Here is a 21,380-nt window from a genome sequence, read left to right on the forward strand (position 1 = left end):
CTAAGCACTAGGCGTTACATTGCCTAGCAGTTGGGAGATATCGTCTGGCTCGTCGGAAGTATGCGCCGAATGGACCTGAACGGGAACCTTCCGTGGCGGTCGCTGGCGATCCGTGTGATCCGGCGGCGAAAGCGGCGTAGGGGTGCTAACGTTGGTGTACGAAGGTCGTGCTCGGTGTCCGTTCTGCTTCGGTGATTTCATCCGAACGCGTCGATTGTGCGGACTTTGCTGCCCTGCGCCGATGCTGGTTCGCTTGGGCAGTGCCGGCCCGTAGGTCGTATTGCTGATGGTTTGCTCGATCTGGCCCCGCATGCTGTAGATCTGCGACAGAAACCGGCGGGCCTCCTCGACGCCGTGATCGTCGCTCAGCAGGCTGCACAGCCGCTCCGCTTGCTTTAGGTAAATCAAACCTTGATTCAACGATCGAAGCACGCAGGAAGTTTGAGCCATTTCGATGAAATGCTGAACGAAGATGTTGTAGATCAGCTGGCGCCGTAGATTCTCCATATGCTTCAGTGGGGTGAACTGAAATTTAAAAGATCATAAATTAAGGGTACCGTATTTTAGCTAACCACAATACCAACCATCAAATCAATCGAATCCTCCGACGGGCGACGTTCCTCGTTGGCTTGCCGCTCCTGTTTGGCCTTTTCCGCCTCCATGAAGCGCACTATGCGCGTTCGTTGCTTCCTTGATTCCACCTCCTGTTGATTGAAGTAAGCCATCGAACCAACCGCTACTTCCTTCGAATTTTCCTCATCCTCCTCCGAGTCCTCGGCGGCCAAATTTTCGTTCTCATCGCGGAAGTGAGGATTGATCAGCTTCAGCGGGTTATCGATAATCAGCACCGAATACAAGCGCTTGATTCGGATCTTCGGATAGAACGTAACGCTTCCACCGGGAAAGCGCATGTTCCGCACAGCGATAAGCACATGCATCAACGGGTTTTCGGTGATGCGGAAGATCCGTTTGTGCAGCTCTACCAGCACCTTTTCCGGGATGTTTTCGAACAGATTCCTGCTCGGAAGGAAGTAGTCGGGCAGTTTGTGCGTCTTGATGCGCTCCAGTAGGGCATTCAGGAATCGTACCAGTACTTCGCCCAGGTAGTCCTCCGGCCAGGCAGCGTAGTTTGTTTCGCATTGCCAGAACAGGTGCGTCCGAAGGTGTTCGTTACTGAACATGCTCACGCCGACGGCGAACGCCGGTTCGAGGAAGGTTTTGAACAGCAGTTTTGTCAGCATGTAGACCTTCGCCTGGGTGTTGGTTAAGCAACTTTCCAGATAGCGATCGGCTTCGGGGAAGACCATCTTCCACTCGAGCTGTCGATAGCGGTTGTTGCCTTGCTTCGGAGCGTACCCGGTCGGTATGACGTGACACCCGAAGGATTTCACCTTCTGGATCATGGGTGGCGTCGGCCACTGGAATTTCTGCTTGGTCAGCGGGTTGATCTTGATGTCACGCTTTCGTTCGACCCATTCGACTGCCTCGCGTGGCCACGGGCAGACAATCGCTGGAACGATTTCCCAATTGCCACTGTAAATGACGGCCCCCTTCCAGGTTGCTTTGTCCAGATCCTCCTTCGGGATGCCCAAATCGTGCGCCAAAGTGTCCTGGAACAGGTTTATGAAATAGGCCAAGAATCCTTTGGAGTTTAGATACTGCCGCTGCTCGGTGATGTACTCCACCGGATTGCTCTTTGGTCGGAGAGAACCCTTAGCTAGATAGAGTAGCTTGTCAGCGTCCGATTCGTCATCCGAATAGTAACCGCGGCTCAGCTCGGTTGGACAGCTGATCGTCGTCACGCAGTAGTCGGGAAGCGTTGTTGTGCTCAGCGGATGATCGTCGCTTAATCCCTTCATGATACTCAACGGTTGGTGGGTGTTGATCGCGGTGATATACGCGTAATCGTACTCACTGCTGGGCGGAGACGTCGAACTGGTCGAAGTTGAAGGAACCATCAAACGAGACATTCCGTAGATGCTTCCGTTGGGTGTTTTGGGTAGCTTGTTGATGGCTATGCTATCACGAAACTTCAGCTTTCCAAAGTTAACGATCGGTACATCGTCTTCCTCTTCATCAACTTCGTCCTCCTCATCCATAGTGTCACTTTCGCTAGCGCTGCTGGTTTTTCCGTTTTGTTTCGTGGCCTTCCTAGACAAACCGCTGGACTCACCGTAGGTATTGGAACCGCTGGCTATTGCATCCAGCGGCGACAGGTTGCTCGGTTTGATGAACTCCGTACTCTTCAGCTTGACGTATCCGTGATGGCAGTGTGCACGACGTCGCCTTCCCGTGGTCGTTAGTTTTCCTTCCAGATTATCCTCGATCTCCAGCTTATAGATTGGAGCATCCGTTAGGATGCTGTAGACGGAAGTCTCGCCGGGATTCGAGATCTCGATGTTGTCGTGTATGACGTAGCAAGTTTGCGTGTGCAAAGGTTGCAATTCGTTTTTCCGAGGTCCGTGCCTAGAAACGAATGGATTCAGATTGAGGTTCGATCTTCGAGTTACTCCAGATAGAGTGCACTGGATGAACTTACTTAGGTAGAAATTTGACCCTCTGATCGACAGCACTTTGCAGCCGATCGGGTAGAATAACCGTTTTGCAATGACGTGAAATCCTGCCATTTTGACTGTTCTCCTCCTGGCGGTTCCGCTCGATTGCACCCCACATTTCCCTAAAAAAGCCAAAAAAAAAACAAATGTAAAAAATATTAATAAATAAATAAACGGAACAAGATAACGGACGGAGTCCATTAGTGTTCAATCAGCTGCATTGATAACGTCCCTCTCGGGGTGGATGATAGCGTCATCGGTGCTCGGCGATGACGCGCCTTCGAAAAAAGGTTATTTTAAAAGTGTACCCACAAAAAAAAATGGTACATTGGTTTGGAGGAATTCCTCCTTATCGTGGCAGGTTAACTAACTGGAAAAGCGCTGGATAGATGGATTGAAGGAAGTGCCTGTCGATTGATTGCAGGTGCTATCATGATGCGTGTGATTCATGGCTTTAGGCGCTGCTAACGAATACTGTCTGATAAGCTTTCTAATTGCACTGATTTTGTGGAATGTTTGCCAGATCAAACGCTTTCGATAAAAACATGGATGGAAGAGTACAAAGACAGCTCAGCTTCAGAGTTTGATAATAAAAATATTTTGGATTTTCACGAAAGCTTTGTGAAAATAAAGATGGAGGAGAAAGTATTCTTTGTTTGCTCGGCAAAAATATTGTCGACAACACAGATCAAAGGAGCAGTTGATTTTTTATTTTTTCATTCCTAATAAACGTCATCTGTTTCGGTTAAATCCACCCCGTTGCCATGGTATCACTTCAATATTTCTCAATATGGATCCGCTGGCCGCAGCTGCAGATCCTTTACATGACAGCGGCAGTTTCCTAGTGAATTTGTCAGTAAAAACAAACTCCAATTTGCTGGAGACCTTTGCTTGAGGCTTGAGCCGTGACCGTGGGCTAAACGTTTGCGACTTTTGGCCACTAAGTTCCGCATTTGTGTTGCATCTGGTTTGGTTGGCTCCCGATCTTAAAGAGTTTCGGCAAGAAATTGGTCAGCTAAAAAATAACAGAAGCACCGGAAAGGTCTTGGACTCCTGGCAGAACTTTACAAAAGTGACCAAGAATCATTAGCATTTTGCTGGATAATTTCATGGATTTGGGTGGGAGAAGGAGAAACTACTGAAGGAGTGGACGGAAGGTGTAGTTTGTCCCATCCATAAGAATCGGGCGATCGGCTGATCAACGGCGCCTACAAGGTGCTCTCCCGGATCTTGTTACGTCCTCTATGCCCAATAGCAAGAGATTTCGTAGGGCAATTGCTACTACGGATCAAATGTCGGGAGTACAACCTGCCCACGCATCATATTTTCGTGAATTTCAGGGCAGCATACTATATTGCCGAACACCACCAGCTATGGTAGATAATGCACGAAAACAGTTTTTCGGATAACCTAACGCGGCTAATCAAAAAGAAAACTATCTTCGACAAACGTAACCAACTCCTAGCCTTCGCAGACGAGCTTGACATCATTACTAAAAACCTTGGGACGGCGAAGGCAATCTTCGCCGGATTAAAAACGGAGGCAGGGAGGATTGAGTTACAAATCAATACGTTAAAAATCAAATAACTGGTAGGAAGAGGGTTAAGAGAAAACCACGACTGCCTCACACGAACAGTTCCTAATGGTGGCGATGAACTGGAAGTGGTTGATAAGTTCGTATATTTGGGATCTCTGATTACCGTCGACAATAATGCGAATAAGGAGATTCAACGACGCATTCAAGCTGGAAGTCTGCAAGACGCTTTGTGCCGCCGCACAAAACTGACGATGTGCAAAACGCTAACCAGACCGGTAATCCTCGACGGATTTGAGACTGTAACTTTGTTTAGGTAACACACGTGCACTTGCTGTTTTTGAACTAGAGGTGCGGACTACTTTTGGTGGGGTACAAACGGTAAGCGTAGAGTGGCGTAGGCCTATGAACCGCGAGCTGCAGGCACTATTTGAAGAGATTCCCAGTGTACACCAAGTCAGTGGGCCGGCCGCGTCGCAAAGATGCCGGACGACTGTGCAGAGGAATCTTTTTTCTTCTAGAAGCCCAGGACCAAGTACAGTGGAGAGAAATTCTTGATACAGCATGAACCACCCCGGCTCTATACTGCTAGAAGTTAGAAGTAAGATTGACCTAAAGAACGTTGTATGCTTAAAGTTGACCAAACAAGTATAGAATACTTCAAAAGGAGATATCTGCAAAAGACGTGTCTGACTAATTAAAGTATTTATATCTTATGAACCGTAAGAAGCAAGTTGTGAGAGCAAATTTTGTTTTTTTTTAATATACTGCAGCCTTCCAGCTATCAAACCTCGACGTCATCGTAGATGTGCCAATAGCTAGTGAAAAGACCGGATTATTATCCGCAATTGAGCTTTCTTCAAAAGACAATTTTTTGGGGTCATGCGCAGGTCCTGATAGTGCTCGGGAAATAGTAGTACTATGCTGGTACTTCTTGCAAGCCAGTTCGCATCGACGATGATGCTGAGTACTATCTACTAGGTATACCTCAACTTCAGAGTTGAACAATGTTGCAATGTTGATTTGCCCGTATTGTGGCGCTCTTGGTGGACAGATTTGGAAGCTCTTGGCACCTACGTGTCGGAAATTTGGTACGGAACGATTGTATTTTGTAAACAAACAACAACATAGAAGCCGAAAGAAGGGAAAAATTGTGCACAGTTATTTGGAAAATCCATTGTGGTCTGCATCTAGGCTAGCTGAACAGCTGAAATTACCCAAAAATTTCGTATGTCGCGTTATCAAACGGTATAAGGAAACAGTGACGACGATTCGGAAGCCTCAAGCTAATCATCGGAGTGGAACTGTCGACCGGAAACTGCGTGGTAAGATTTTGAAGACCATCAAGAGGAATCCCAATCTGTCGAACCGTGATTTGGCCATAGTACCGTGAGGAGAATTCGACTCCGGGAAGGAATCAAGTCGTATCGAGCTAGCAAATAGCCAAACCGAACCATAAAACAGAATATTGTGGCCAAAATCCGTACTCGAAAGCTATGCGACCGGGTGCTAACGAAGTTCGACGGGTGTCTTCTGATGGACGGTGAAACCTATAGGTCAAAGCTGACTTCGGGCATATGTCTGGTCAAAAATTTTACTTGGCAATGGCTCGATGGGATGTTCCAAGCAAATTTAAATTTGTTTTTGCCGACAAATTTGCACAAAATTTTATGATTCGGCGGGGTACTTGCAGCTGTGGCAGAAAAACGAAAGTTTTCGTTACAAATGAGACAATGACGCCGGAACTGTTCCAAAAGGAGGGTCTCCAGAAACGAATTTTGCCCTTTCATTCAATCCCACCACCATCCCGTGATGTTTTGGCCAGATTTGGCAAGCTGTCATTACAGCCAAAGTCGTTCAAGAATGGTATGCAGAGAAACGGGTCCAGTTTGTTCCGAAAGACCTTAACGCACCCAATTGTCCCCAGTTCCGTCCTATTGAGAAATACTGGACAATCATGAAGAGGAGACCGAAGGCAAAGGGAAAAGTTGTCAAAGACATCAATCAGATGAAGACCTGGTGGAATATGGTGGCCAAAACGATGGACGAAGAAAGTGTGCGCCGCGTAATGGGCCATATTACAGGAAAAGTTCGAGAATTCCTTCGAAACCGTGACGAATAATTTTATCCGTATTTTTTCTTTATAGTATGAAGAAAATGCTACATTTGTGTAAGAACTAAGAAATTACTGAAATACCCGCAATTGTTTTTGTTCCAATACTGTCTGAAGCAAGCGTTACTTCGGTTACTATGGAAGCCACTACGATTGTTTGCTAGTTGAGAGCAAAGAAGTAAAAACAAATGGAACACTAATTCATGCGAGCACCGTCATACCATCATTCAACTGTACGCTGGGACGTAACAACATTACCTCTAATCTGCCCTCACCGGGATGCATGCACGCAAGTCTCTTGGAAGCCCCTGATCCCCTCGTCACAGTCGAGTCACTGGAGCCAGCGTTCATCAGTCATCCTGGTCCTGTGTGTGGGAGTGGTGATGGGGTTTTTCAGCCTGCACTGCCAGGCAACACCTCAACTCCTTTGTCCGACACAAACAATGCAAAAAGCGGACCACTCGTTACTGCGGACATTCCAGTTAGCAGCTTCACGTCTTATCCTAGTACAGTTCAATTCATCTACTCTTCTACTGCCAATCGCTGAACCGAAGGATACTGAAGACGTGTGTCTACTTATTCCTGATTTTGAACGCTCACTTGAGCGTTACTCTGAAGCTATTGGTTGCTGTCCATCGTCTGTTTTGGAATCAAATTTAACTCAGAGGTTTGAAGTTCATCGTCCATCGTCCATCGTCGCTTTACGTCCTAGCAGTTCGGCGTCATGGTTCGACACGAGCATCACTGGTAGCGGTCCACGTCTCACGCCGGCCAGCAGTGTCACGACGCAGCCTGGTGGGCCTATCGTAAGAACGCCTGCATCCGATCGCGTGCCTTCTGTGTACTACCAGAACGTCAGAGGATTACGGAACAAAATTGCCCGGCTGCGCTTAATGTTATCAAGTTGTGAGTATGACATAATTGTCTTCACGGAGACGTGGCTGCGGACTGATATCGGCAGCCATGAAATTTCGCCTGACTATGCTATATTCCGTTGCGAGCGTAATGAACTGACCAGCCATCACTCACGAGGTGGTGGAGTGCTGATTGCAGTCAATAACTCTCTGGATTGTGAATCCATAACTCTTCCTAACTGTGACGAACTCGAACAAATTGGAGTCCGTATTAAGTTGCAACATCGCTTACTCTACATAGTTGCTGTATATCTTCCGCCCAATTCGAGTACCGAGCTATACTCAGCTCACGTAAGAGCAACACAGTGTATTTTGGATTGTTTTTCAAAATCGGACATAATCTTGTCAATAGGCGATTTCAATTTACCTAACTTGAGGTGGAAGGCCGACGATGATATTAATGGGTATATTCCTTCGAGTGCCTCAGCTGAAATTCAGTTACACTTTACAGACGCAATGTTTTCCGATGGCTTGAGACAAATTAATCATATTGTCAACATGAATGGTAGGTGGGACAATCGATTTTCTAATACTGACTCAGTTGACCAGATGCTACTTGCTGTCTATGATTCACTTTTAGGTGTTATCACTAGACATGTGCCCAAAAAAGACAAGTGTTTGTATCCAACTTCAAGCAACCGTGGTCGACCCCTCAGCTTCGAAATCTTCGTAACAATCTCCGTAAAATGCGCAACCAATATTTCTTTACTAAAAGCGAACCTGATAGAGCTAAACTTCGGGAGCGTGAGGATGAGTACAAAGCTGTCCTTACCGCAACATATGACAACTATTTGCAAACGATTCAGTCTGCCGTTAAACAGGACCCCTCCTGTTTCTGGAATTTTGTCAAGAAACGTAAAACTGGCAACAATATTCCTCCGTCGGTCAACTTCGAAGGAACAACTTCTCACTCGAGTTCAGAATCAGCTAATCTTTACGCTACGTTTTTCGAGGGCGTATTAAGCATCACCCGTCCAGCGACACAACTGCTTCGAGCATATACCGTTCCGTGATATTAATCTACCACTAGTGCATGCATTCTATAGACGAGGTTCGGAAAGCTCTTGAAGATCTCGATTCAACGAAAGGACCCGGAACAGACAGTCTACCACCAGTATTTTTTAAAAAACTGCGCCGTTTCACTTGCATCGCCGATTTTCGCCACTGTTTTTAACCGCTCAAACACTCAATCAGTAGTGGATCGTTCCCAATTGCATGGAAAATGGCGTCCATCGTGCCGATTCATAAGTCCGGAAGTTACAAATCGGTCACCAATTACCGTGGCATATCCATACTTTGCAGCCTCAGCAAGGTATTCGAAAAACTACTCCATACAACTATATACAGGTCAGTTGCACCGATGAGCTCTAACAGCCAGCATGGATTTATGAAGCATCGTTCGACAACATCAAATCTTATGTGCTACGTCACAGCGATATCACGTGAGCTAGAAGCTAAGCGGCAAGCGGATACGATCTATTTTGATTTTGCAAAAACTAAACTACATCGGATTTCCCTCATGGTTTACCGAATGGCTTTACTCATACTTATCCGATCGCAAAGCATTCGTTACAGTAAACTCCATGCGCTCCAGAACGTTTGACATATCGTCTGGTGTCCCTCAAGGCAGTGTGCTTGGCCCGCTCATCTTTATAATTTATATTAATGACCTGGTCGAACGGCTGTCATCATCTAAACTATCGTTTGCCGACGATCTAAAAAATTTCGGGTGATTGCTGCCGCTGCCGATTGTGTCGCATTACAGGAGGATATTAATCGTTTGCTAGTCCGGTGCAGTGACAACGGCATGCGTGTTAACAGCAATAAGTGTAAAGTAGTATCATATAGTCGCCGTAACACCGTTTTTCTACATCAATACAGCATGAGGCCGGATTGTCTGGAACGTGTTAGCCTGGATACACTCGCAATCCGGCGCGGCAAACAGCAGCGTCTGTTTATATTCGACCTTATAACAGGCAATGTGGATTGCCCGGAACTCCTGTACCAGATACCGTGGAATGTACCTCCTCGTCGGCTTCGGAATCTACCGTTATTGGCCATCCAATTCCACAGAACAAATTATGGAGTGAATAATTGTTTTAATGTCTGCTTGCGTTCCTTCAACGACGTTTGTAATGTATTCGATTTTACTCTGTCTTTAGTTTTCATAGATCAGCCGAAGAGGATACATATTAGCTTAAGGGGCCTGAATTTTTGTGTTTTTATGGCTATCATTTCCTGAAATAACCTTCGCATTCGACGGGATCAGTCCCGGTGTATTGGTTAGCATTCGAGCCGGAGACCCGGGTTCAAATCCCAACCCCGCAGAAGTCACGAATAACCTAAAAGTGTTAAAGTGACTATAATCTAACAAAAAAAAACCTTTGCATTGGGTCAAAGACACCATATTTCAGCAAAGAATACCCACAAAAGCACAAAACTGCGCTTCCGTTCAACAAGATTTCGCTTCAGCTGCTCAGCGAAAACTAATCAATGTTTACATTTTTCCACTCAACCAGCAAACAATTGTAGTGGCTTCCATAGTAACCACAGTAATCGCACATGCATTGAATGCCAAAACCGAACTGTACCCTTAGAGTCCAGCTGCTTTTTTACAGATTTTATATTGATTTTTTTACTGTTGAACTAGATCCGACAGTAATTCTAGCATATATAATTTACGGTGAATTTTTTTATCAGAGAATTTTATAAGTATATTATCAACACTCTACGACTAGAGTTCTGAATTGAAAGACTGGCCATGTCACTCAAAAACTCGCATCATTAAACCAACGACACTCACTGATTACGTGAAGCGTGTGACGCTGGTTTAATGATGACAAGTCCTCGCGAGCTACTGAGTTGCCATGGCCAGTCTCTCAATTCAGAACTCTATCTATGACCCTTCCTTCCTCTGTTGGGTACTCTTACTACTGCGTCCATTATTTTGAACTATTGTGGTATGCCCCGTTCTATTATTTTACTATACGCTTCAAGCTTACCTATCACTTATTGAGGAAGTGACAGGCTGGTAGCTGGAACGAGACATGTGCCAATCAGGGATGACTAGGTTTATGAACCAAGTACCCTGATCGGCGACGCCAGCCAGAACTCCCCTTTTTTAGATACTGCAGTCTGCGTACTACTTGTGCTCCACGATTGCAGAGCAAGTGTTCCGAGGTTAAATATCATCTTGTACGAAACTGAGATTCCGAAGATGATATTTACTCGGACAATGTCCTGTCGCAAGACCGGTAAGCTTGCTGAGATCTCTCTTCTCTTATTGAGACTCAGCAACTTTTGAGTAACCCAGGGGTGGATACTCGACTTTATATATTTTTTAGATTGTTTGAGCGATTGTACAGCCATCCTACTGGCCATAACTGTTCGGCTCTCCTTTTGTTTCAGCCCACAGCAGTCAGTGATCAGGCAGAGTGAATCTCGACCCGTGAGTAGAGAGTTGGAGCCACATCTTCGTTTGTCGACTCACAACGAGTCGGCGTGTTGAGGATAAATTCCCCTCGACCTCATTCGTTTCTTTGTTTTTTTCGGCAGAGAGAGAGAGCATGCACGGTAAGAAATCGTCCACTGCATCAGTGACCGGCTTGATGCAGCAAAGGCAAATTACTGTGCAGGGCGCCCTGGTACTCCACAGGCTCCGTTGCGGCGAGAGAATTTATAGAACCCCCTCCCCCACCATTCATCCCTCAGTACGGGTCACGTCACACCTTGGATTAGGGGTTTATCCATTCAAGTTTTTACATAATAGCCATGGATAACAGCTATTACAACCATCTCCTTTGGGGGCTTTGGACCCTCTACTTTAGTTCTTAGGAGTCAAGCCCAAGAAGAACCGTCCTGCAGGCGGAGAGTTTACACTTCAGGCTTCACATGAGTGCCCCCCTCTGTCCGCAGTTTCCACCGGTTGTCCGATTTCCACTAAGGAACGTATCCCGGATGGTACCACGAGGAGGTAGAGATAGGAGTTGCTGAAAAAGAGGCTGTGAAACCTCATGGTGGAAATAATTGGTCAATTTCATACTCAAATGTTTACGTTGGCATACGTCCGTTCCCCTGGTAACATACGGCAACGACGGTCGTGAGTTCGGAATTGTAATCGAAACGTAAAGTAAAGTTTTTCCTATCAATTCAAGTGAACAGTTTGGACAAAATCATTATAATATCTTACTAAATAACTGTTCGGGTGGTAAATTAAAGTTTTCTGTGCCTCGAGTTAAGTTTCGCGAGTGATGTGACGAATGAAACGGAAAAAAATTAATGAAAAATCGATGCCCCAAAAAGTAATAGAACCTATATAGAATGCAACGTTTAGTGCTTCGAGTTGCGAGATCTTATTACGGCTAGCAGGTTAGTTGAACTAATTTTAATTTTTTTGTGATGGTTTCCCGAGTCTATGAGAGCATGTTGGTACACTGAAGAAGGGAAGGGTGCTATTCGGTGCCATACTGACTGCCATAAATGTACTCGGACGACCTTGTCGTTAAGAAAATTGTACCCATCAGCCGCCATGATTGCTGGTGGAAAGCTGGATAGATCTTACAGTGCCAATATACATCCGAATCGGCATTTAAAGTAGAATTTGGTAGTCAACAAGCGTGCTAGGCATTTGTACGAGCACGGACAACGAAATCTACGTGAAAATGAATTTCAAGCAACTTCCCGATAAAAATTCCTACATTGCAACTGGACGTGTCGAGTTTGCTTATAGATTCGCAAAGTAGGCCATGGTGGAATGTAAGGAATATGCAGGTGTGGACTGAAGACTGAGCCTTACATCACTTCCTCAACAATGACATCAAGTTTATACATTGAAGAATGCTTCCAGCTAGAGTGGTCTGCAGCCAATAATAATAGCTAAAGGAGATGAACCCTCCAAATAGGCCGGGGTTTCGACCCATTGAAAAATTTTGGGCAATTATCAAACAACGACTTCTACGAAACGGGGGGACAGTCAACGGTGCCAAAGAAATGCTTTCAAAGTGGAAGAAACATGCTGATTCAGTCGTGACAGTCGTTCAACTGTGCAGACTGCAGGGTATCTATCAAGAAAAAAGTTCGAGATATCAGAACCAGTGAAATAGAAGATGCAATGGTGCGAAACTTAAAGCTGAATACAAATACTACAATCCAGTCATTTATGGTTTTTTTTTGCAACACTCCAGTCCCAAATTGTAGGTTGTTCTATGCGTCCATATTAACTTTTAGTCAGGGTTTGTTGTGATGAATAGGTATCTTTATGAACCAGCTATTTCAGTTCAAGTATTTACCTAAACTTAGTGTTTCCCTGTACGTACATTTGTCCCATAGTTTTCACACTAATCTCTTTTGATAGTAGGTGATAAGCAATAATGTCAACACTTTCACATAATGGTCACTTTCAAGCAAACGAAGTTCACTAATCCGATTTGCCACTAACAAGAGGCGTTCTCTTATCGGACAATGATTGATCCAAGTGCTCGCCCAAGTACCCGTAACTTGAGCAAATAATAGGTATCTGATGCTCGTTTACACCAACTATCCGCATTGTTATCTGTCTAGCACGCGCACTTGAGTCCGCATGTTGATCCGTTCGTTTGTACACAGTACTTGCTGTCAGCTGTCACTATAGTGTCACTTATGCATTCACATTGCCCGCGAATTGATGATAATTATATATACCGAACCGACCGCTCGCGACCATTTTGGTAGGAATCACTTTTCTTCCCCTCTATCTAGCTAGCAAGCTAGTACTATCCCATCGACATTTTTGCCGAGCCTTGAACCTTGTCGAACAACCTGTCGTCGTCAGTCGGAGGAACTGATAACGAGACACTTCGCTTCGCTTCAAACTCAACCGAAAAAAAAAAATCCCTGCGACAATTTTCACTTGTCTTTTCCTCCCCCGAATTTTGCACTACGAACCTTTCATAGTTCCCGTAGAACTGCACGCCCAGCAGCAGCTGGTTCAGCACGAACACGTCACTGTTGAACGCCAGCTGGTCCTGCATCCGGCGGATCGCTTCCGAGTCGTAATCGCTCTCCTCCAGTTTGGCCTTCGATTTGCGCACTATCGGCGGCGGTTCGGTGTCCTGCAGTTGCTCGAGTTGTGATTTCCGTTTTTTCCGGTTCCGCTTCTGGGCGGCCCGTTTCGCTTCCTTTTCGGCCCGTTTGCGCTGCTTTTCCGACCGCTTTCGTTCGGCTTCCGCTTCGGCGGTACGTTCCTTCGCCGTTTGCTCGCGACGTTTCTTGCGGGCTATTTCCACCTCCCAGGGGTTGTTGGGCGAACTGGTGGTCGCCTGCTGCTGCTTGGAGGCCGAACGGCCCATCTCGTCGTCGATGGATGGGTGGAATGTGTGTCTAGTGGCAAATGACGACGACTCCGATGAGCGCGCAACGACAGTAGGTGGACATTTTGAAATTTTATTTTCACGTTTGTTGATGATTCACGGTTTCAATCGACTAGAGGGATGACCGATCAAGGGCTAGTAGAAATACCGAACACTGTTACCCGCCGGGATGAGTTAGTCAAACTGAATACGTGGTTCGAAAAGCGAAATAGTCGAGCACAGAACTTCGGTAGTGGGTAGGTGGCCTTATCAGTTCGAACAGGTATGGGCCAATTAAGTATATAGAAAGACTGCGCTGTGCGCGATGGTAATAACAGAGAAAAATATTATCGAGCAACTTTCGATTGTGTCGTTCCGTTGTGGGTTGCTGGTGACGCAATTTGCTAATGTTGCTAGTGCGTGACTGTGACTCGATCGATGTAGGTATGTACAACATTCTTTCTAGTTCGCACTCTTCGAACTTAAGCTGTAAGCGTGCACAATCTGCGAAGTTTGATGCTGGAACCGATTGCGGCCCGTGGGCGCTTCCCGCAACATAGTTGGATGGGGACAATCGAGTCCACTTCAATCAGTTCCGCAAAATCTCAGCGCGCGGTGGCTGATAAGGGCATCGCCGGAGGTGAGCAACTTGTACTTGGTAGCCATCAATTATCTTGATTGCGACGGACGACGAGCGCAACCGGGAAGAAGTATCCCGTTTGAGAAAGTACGTCAAATGTTTTTGTTGTTGTTGTTGGGCTATGAAATTGGCTTCACTAATAGTTCAATTCAGGAGATTTAATCTAAAATCATAATTAGAATCGTAAATTTGGAAGTAAGTTAGTTTGAAAGCCTCAAAAACTTGAATTTGGTTTATTAAGTAGCCATCGCCGAAACGAACGTTCTTTACACGAACAGAATCCAGAAGGAACGTTTCAGCTCCGACGAGGAGCACAATCAATGTTGCGACCCGTTGGTTCTGACCCCCCATATCATGACCCGAGCTAAACGTCGAATGATCGTAATGCATCCGCTGCCTCGTGTAGGGTATGAGTTAACTGAATTTGGAATTAAAAATATATAAAATTTAACTAAGGAACCCGCAAATAAAAAGCAGCAGAGCTAAACGAGAAGGAAGATAGACACGTAGTGATTTCAAGAAGTGAGGAAGCATAAGATTGTTTTTAGTGTGAAAATCGAACAGCATAGATCAGAAAATTATCAAATACATAGACCTACTAGCTACATCTGGCGACGAAGGATCCGGAATATGAAAGGTAATTTTAAAAAGAATCGCATTGTGATTTTTGCTTTGCTGATTGAGCGAAATCAGTGTGTGAAAAAAACAATATATGGCGGTTGCTAAGGTTACCCTTCAAGTGGCACGAAAGAAAAAGTAATATTTTTTGTTGAACGGATGAGTCGAAAAAATATGAAATACATTTTTACCTTTGTTATACTATATAACAAAGGTTTAGGAATTGGTCGAAAAACATGAAGTTGATCTGAGGCCCAGAGGGGCGTGTCACGACATATACCAATCGATCAGGTTCGACGAATGAGCAATGTCTGTGTGTGTGTGTGTGTGTGTTTTTTTTTACGTGAGGAAACGCTCAATGCCAGGCACACTAATGATATATTGCTACATCACGTGGCACAGTGTGGGACTCTAACCCACTAAAAACCTCACGGGCGTCTGACCTTAACCCCACCACGGTGCTCCAAAAACCATTATTATCAAAAAAATTCTTCATGAAATCTGAGTATACCAATCGATTTGTAAGACTTTCGACCATATCTAGTCAAAATTTCAAAAAAATCGTAGGCACAGTTTTGGAGAAACGGCCATTCAAAGTTAAAAATGCGTAAGTCTCAAGAAAAATGACAACATACATATACAAATGTGCTTATTTTATATATACAATTACTTGAAATAATCGTACTGCTGTCATTCCTACAATAAGAACATAGCAAGCATTGCTTTGCAAAACAAGGACAGTTAGTGTGACATTTTTTTCTCGTTGTAATGGATAATCACGAAGAAAATCGCAAAAAAGTCTGTATCATATGTCTTTCAAAAAACAAAAATGTGAGATCAATCGCTGAATCACTACGAAAAATTATTCGAGAGAAGTTTTTGAGTGATTTCGATTGTCGAGAGTGGTACTACCCGTCTTCCATATGTGCGACATGTCGGATTTGTGAAGCCGCTCTAATGCAAATTGGGAAAAAATCTACCGAGAACAATTCCGAGGAAATTAAAAGTTGGCCGACCGAAGACGTCCAATTCTAATACAAGTAAAGTTATACGTATGTGTGATACTTGCCTGACGGAAATCGGCCGGGGAAAAAAACATGCCTGTACTTCTTCAGAACGTACCAAAAACTTGGAAAGAATTTTGAAAGGCAAGCATGCTCTCCTGAATGCATCTGATGCCGCTGTGTCACAGTTTCTAGTCGAAAAAGCATCAACTTCAGGTAAAGGAGCTACAAATATGTTTTAAATATAAATTACATTTATTTTGATTTATGTAGGATCCGAAAGTATCCGTTTATTAAGTCATCGAGGAAAACCATCCGTTTTTAGAAAAGTGATGTCTACTACACCTTCAACCGAAAATGATTGTTTGAAGACGAAAGATATTTTTAATGTGAAGACGGAAAATAACTTGAGCTTGCGAAAAACTTTGGGTAATATTTTCATTTGAAGTGCTTTCGATAACACATAATTTGTTTTATTGTTGATTGGTTGAAAAATTTTTGATTGGCAGGTATTGTAAAAGGCTTAAAGCGTGGTGGGGTGAAGATACAAACGGATTTGAAGCAAAAACTCTTTAGGCTCAACTCACAGCTCGATGATTTATTCGGTATCGCAGAGCTTGGAGAAATAGCAGAAGGTAAATTAAACAAAAAACTTTCAAAGATGCCATATTAAGAATATTTTTAATTCAGCTGAAGCTGTCTATTTGACCCAGTCTTCCCACGTACCCATGATATATTGCAAAAATGTACTCGAACTCATACAACGAATCAAGAAAAGTAGGCCTGTTGGCAATGATGATCTCTTTATTAAGCTAGGTATCGATGGTGGAGGAGGATTTTTAAAAATAACCCTTTCTGTCATATCGAAGACTCTAAACAATCATGCTAATGCTTTCAAAGATAGTGGCGTAAAACGGCTTCATTTGTTGGCATTGGCTCCTAATCTGCCAGAAAAATACGGCAATATTTCTCTAATTTGGATAAAACTTTTAAAACTGCATCAAATCGAATCGATTATTGCCGGAGATTTGAAAATCATCAATCTTCTAATTGGAATCATGGCACATTCCTCAGCGAATCCCTGTCCTTATTGCGAGATGGAAAAGGCAAACCTTGCATTATGTGGATTATCAAGAACAATCGGGAATATCCGCGAAAATAGTAGAAAACATCCGGAATCCAAAAACCGGAAGAATTACGCTAGCTGCATCAAGCCTCCGATGGTACACGGTCCAGATAGTACTCCTATTTTGTTACTATGCCCACCGCCTCCCCTCCGCGTGACGCTTGGGATAGTAAACACAGTATTCAAAGCCGTAGAAAAAATAAGTCCAGACTGGGCGGATCTATGGGTCAACCAAAGTCATGTTAGACATCAGCAGCGAACTTATGGGTTTACGGGTCGTGCCTGCCACAGTTTGCTTGATAATGTACAGGGGTTAGACAAAATGATCGGGACAGGCAAAATTTTGATGAAATTCAAACGGCCATAACTTCCACAAAATTGGACATTTTTAAATGAAACCAATTACGTTCGACGGGGAAATTTTTCTAGTTTTTCGAAAATATTTCAAGATTCGCAATAGTCAGCGGATACCGGAGATATTCCGGGTTATCTGGGGGTATGTCGAAAACTGATTTTTTAATCGCCTGTATCTTTCTCTGTCATGAAAATTTATTAATTTTCATATTTCCTCCCAAAACAAGATTTCATTTTCAGTCGATTGGTGAAAAAAGAACGGAAATCCGACGAGAAACAACCAAGTTACGACCATTTTCGTAAAATCAGTACTAGTAACATCTATTGTTCTGGCCAGTTTAGGACATGACGCAAACCATGTCAATATGAGCACCAAACGTTAAGGTTTAATGAGGCATTGACACTGGAAGCATTCCCAGGTCCACAGTGTCCCATGGCAACCCTGTAGCAGGTTCTAGGTACCCCTGCGGAAGTGGTCGTTTCAGGGAATGTTCGAAAACATGTCAATATGGGTGTCAAACTTCAGGATTTTCAACCCTCGTAAATTTTTGAAGTTTGACATTCATATTGGAATGGTTTTAGTCATGTTTTAAAATGGTCATAAAGGTAAGACATCACTGGCAACATTTCCAGAACTGATTTCACTAGAATGGCCATGCCTTTGTTGTTTCTCGTTGGATTTCCGTTCTTTTTCGACCTATCGACAGGAAATTAAATCTAGTTTTGGGATAAAATATGAAAATGAATGAATTTCCATGACAGAAAAAGATACAGGCGATTAAAAAAATCAGTTTTTGACATACCCCCAGACTATACGGAATATCTCCGGTGTCTCTGACTATTGCGAATTTTGAAATAATCTAGGAAAGCTAGAAAAATTTCCCCGTCAAATGCAATTAGTTTCATCTAAAAATGTCTAATTTTGTAAAAGTTATGGCCGTTTTAATTTCATTTCAATTTTGGCTGTCCCGATCATTTTGTCTAACCCCTGTAGATATTCTGCTGGAGAATGAGGATTTACTTTATCTTTATCTTTAGGTCCTGAAGCATTTCAAAAGCCTCTTTAAAAAATGTTTCTCATTTGATTTGCAAGATGGATATAGAGAAGAAATCGATAGTTTCGCTGCTTGCTGGGAAGATTTACAACTTCCCAAAACATCGAAATTCCACATCACCAAATTTCACATTAAAGAGTTTTGTGAAGAATCTGGGCGTGGCTTGGGCTGGCACAATGAACAAGCATCAGAATCTGTGCACAGTGACTTCTCGACAACTTGGGAAAGATATAGAACCCCAAAAACTTCAGCATCGTATAAAAAGCAACTTTTAGGCGCAGTAGTTGACTATAATAGTGGACATTTGGGATAGTTCAATTTATTTGTATTAGTTGGTAGTATAATTAACCTAAAAATAAAAAATAAGAAAACTTATCCAATTTAATTCTACTATGTGTATTTTATTCAATGACAGATACGTATTTCGCCTACGACTTGCAGGCTTCCTCAGTGTCTGTTTTCGAAGAGTTCGAAAACAGACACTGAGGAAGCCTGCAAGTCGTAGGCGAAATACGTATCTGTCATTGAATAAAATACACATAGTAGAATTAAATTGGATAAGTTTTCTTATTTTTTATTTTTAGGTTTCGTATTCTACTAAGACGCTCCAAAAACTTCAGTATAATTAACTAAATAATTAGTTGTGTAAGCTTATGTATTAAATTTTAGATTTAAGGTTATTTATTAAGTTTTTATTTAATAATATTAATGATGTACATAAATGTATATGTACATAGATGTATAACCGTTATACACATATTCACAAATATGCAGAATTACAGCAATATTTGTTAATACTCAACTTTCAGCTATATAACGGACTTAAATCATTCATATTCCTTATACTGCAACCAGCATATCTCAAAAGCAATACGTATACCGATACTGAATACCATTGTGCGCATTTGTACAGGTCTTTCGTCAATTTTCTTAGGATTTGTGCTCTTTTCACTTTAAAAGCACGTATCTTCAAAACGGTGCCTACGATTACACCCCGATCCGGAGATGACCGTCATAACGTCCACTCCTTCACATTCACCCTCGCAGGGTTCTGCCATTCTTGTTGTTACTACATTCTCCTTCACCGACCACTTCCCTTGCACCTGTCGAGACGTGTACCGATCCAGAGATGGCGACCGTCATGACTTCCATCTCCTCACGGCCACCCTCGCAGGGTTTCTTGTTAGGCTCAGCACTGCTCCGTCGAGTTCGCCACTGCGCTTCCACTTTACCTGTCGAGATGCGAACCGATCCAGGGATAGCGACCAACATAACTACCATCCTCTCACGGCCGCCCTCGTAGTGTTTCTGTCCAAGCCTCCGTCCGTCACGCTCGTCACTCCACCGATGCGTCGGGGTTTCGTTAGTTTGCTGGTCGTTTCTCCACTGTCGTTGCAGTTGCAACATAATCTGTGCTACAACGCCGGTGACGGCATTCCACACGCTCTCCTCCCGACACATTTCGCGTACTATGTTCTCCACCGTCAGGGGCGGCATTTCCCTTCGTATCACGGCAAATCGAGGACATTCAAAAACCACATGCTGTGGTGTTTCTACCGTCTCTCTGCATTCCGGGCAGAATGGTGTCGCAGCGTGCCCGAACCGGTGCAGCCTTACAGTTGCTAACCAGCAGAACCTCCGTTTTATGGTGGGCGATTTGTAGCTTTGCACCATGCATCCCGTTCTCGATAGTTCTAATCGCCTCTGTCACCAGCATTTCTACCTCCTCCAGTGACTCGCCTGTCACCGATAGCACGATGTCATCTGCAAAGCCGACGATCACCACGCCATAGAGACAGTACATCGTTGTACATCCCGTTCCAGAGCGTTGGACCAAGGATGGAGCCTTGTGGGACTCCAATAAGCCGGTCGCCGCTCTTTTCTCGGTTCCTGTATTCTGGGCATGGTAGCATCACATGCCCTGACCTATATATCCGTCAACTCGTTCTCATTCAGGATCGATCTTCCACTGTCCACCCGGAGTGCCTCGACAAAAAGATCCCTGTCCAAGGCCGTCGTCTTCCACTTCCGCTCGTAGGTTCTGGCTCTCTGTCTTATCGCCGGATTTCGCCGGCCGATACTAAATCTAATCGCCTGGTGATCGCTATGGGTATACCCTTCGCAGACCCTCCAATTTATGTTCGGCATCAGGGATGGACTGCCAAAAGTGACATCAATGATGGATTCGCGACCGTCTTTACGAAAGGTGCTAACGGTACCTTCGTTGAACAGTGCAATTTCCATCTTAGCCAGGGCTTCTAACAGGCTGTATCCTCTGGCGTTGGTGCATCTGCTCCCCCACTCCACAGCCCAAGCGTTAAAGTCTCCCGCAACGATGATCGGCCTTCGCCCGATGAGTTTTTCGGTTAGCGCGTCCAGCATCTGGTGGAACTGCTCCATTGTCCATCTTACCGGGAGGAATTCGGTACGGCTCTGCAATTATCGCGACGTCGCACAACGACTCCGTTGTCGACTGCCACAACAGTTGTTGTGCTACGTCGCAATGATTGAGATTAATCTGGGTCACCTCCATCACTGCTGACCCGCCTTCGCCTTTTTATACGCTGGGCATTGGAAGTCTCCAGTCGTGTGGTCATTTCTCTCTGAATTATTGCAGAGCATACACCTCGGTGGCTGTGTGTGTGTGTGTGTGTGTGTGTGTGTGTGTGTGTGTGTGTGTGTGTGTGTGTGTGTGTGTGTGTGTGTGTGTGTGTGTGTGTGTGTGTGTGTGTGTGTGTGTGTGTGTGTGTGTGTGTGTGTGTGTGTGTGTGTGTGTGTGTGTGTGCTTCATTTGTAAGGAAAGATCCTAGTGATTTGCAACCTTCTGCAAAAACATGTGTTTTGAGTGCTTCAGTAATCGCCTAGAACCATATACTTTTGTAAATGCAACCAACGCTAAATATGAAAAACTTATTTTTAAAAAATTTACAAAGAAAATGATCTATAACTCTGCACTCGATAGAGATAGAAATGTCATTTGTTTAGCAAAATGGTTTATCTTTATATTTTCTATAACTTTGCCGAAGAAACCATGTGTCTATCTACGAACACAAGAAAATGGCCGTGTCTCGAGCCTTTGCCGAACGTGAAACACATAAAACGTAGTACTCGACCTAAGCTTGAAGGTGAAGCGTTGATTTC

At 44.1% G+C, this 21,380-nt stretch overlaps 1 protein-coding gene across 1 annotated transcript; it reads right to left on the reverse strand.

Annotated features, from left to right (window-relative positions):
- LOC128732409 (uncharacterized) lies at positions 1 to 13,442 on the reverse strand. Its single transcript, XM_053825656.1, has 4 exons — positions 13,039 to 13,442; positions 2,540 to 2,677; positions 581 to 2,466; positions 1 to 539 (listed from the first exon to the last, which is right to left on the reverse strand). The coding sequence occupies exons 1-4, from the start codon at positions 13,440 to 13,442 to the stop codon at positions 1 to 3; spliced, it is 2,967 nt and encodes a 988-aa protein (XP_053681631.1).
- Positions 13,443 to 21,380: the final 7,938 nt, after the last annotated feature.

This window comes from Sabethes cyaneus, chromosome 1 (assembly GCF_943734655.1).
Source record: "Sabethes cyaneus chromosome 1, idSabCyanKW18_F2, whole genome shotgun sequence".
NCBI classification, from domain to species: Eukaryota; Metazoa; Arthropoda; class Insecta; order Diptera; family Culicidae; genus Sabethes; species Sabethes cyaneus.

Coding starts and splice junctions, on each gene's coding strand:
- LOC128732409 (XM_053825656.1), bottom strand. CDS start 13,442: ATGGGCCGTTCGGCCTCCAAGCAGCAGCAGGCGACCACCAGTTCGCCC. Junction 2,678..13,038: donor TTCTACGGGAACTATGAAAG/GTTCGTAGTGCA, acceptor TGGCTTTTTTAG/GGAAATGTGGGGTGCAATCG. Junction 2,467..2,539: donor AGGGTCAAATTTCTACCTAA/GTAAGTTCATCC, acceptor ATTCGTTTCTAG/GCACGGACCTCGGAAAAACG.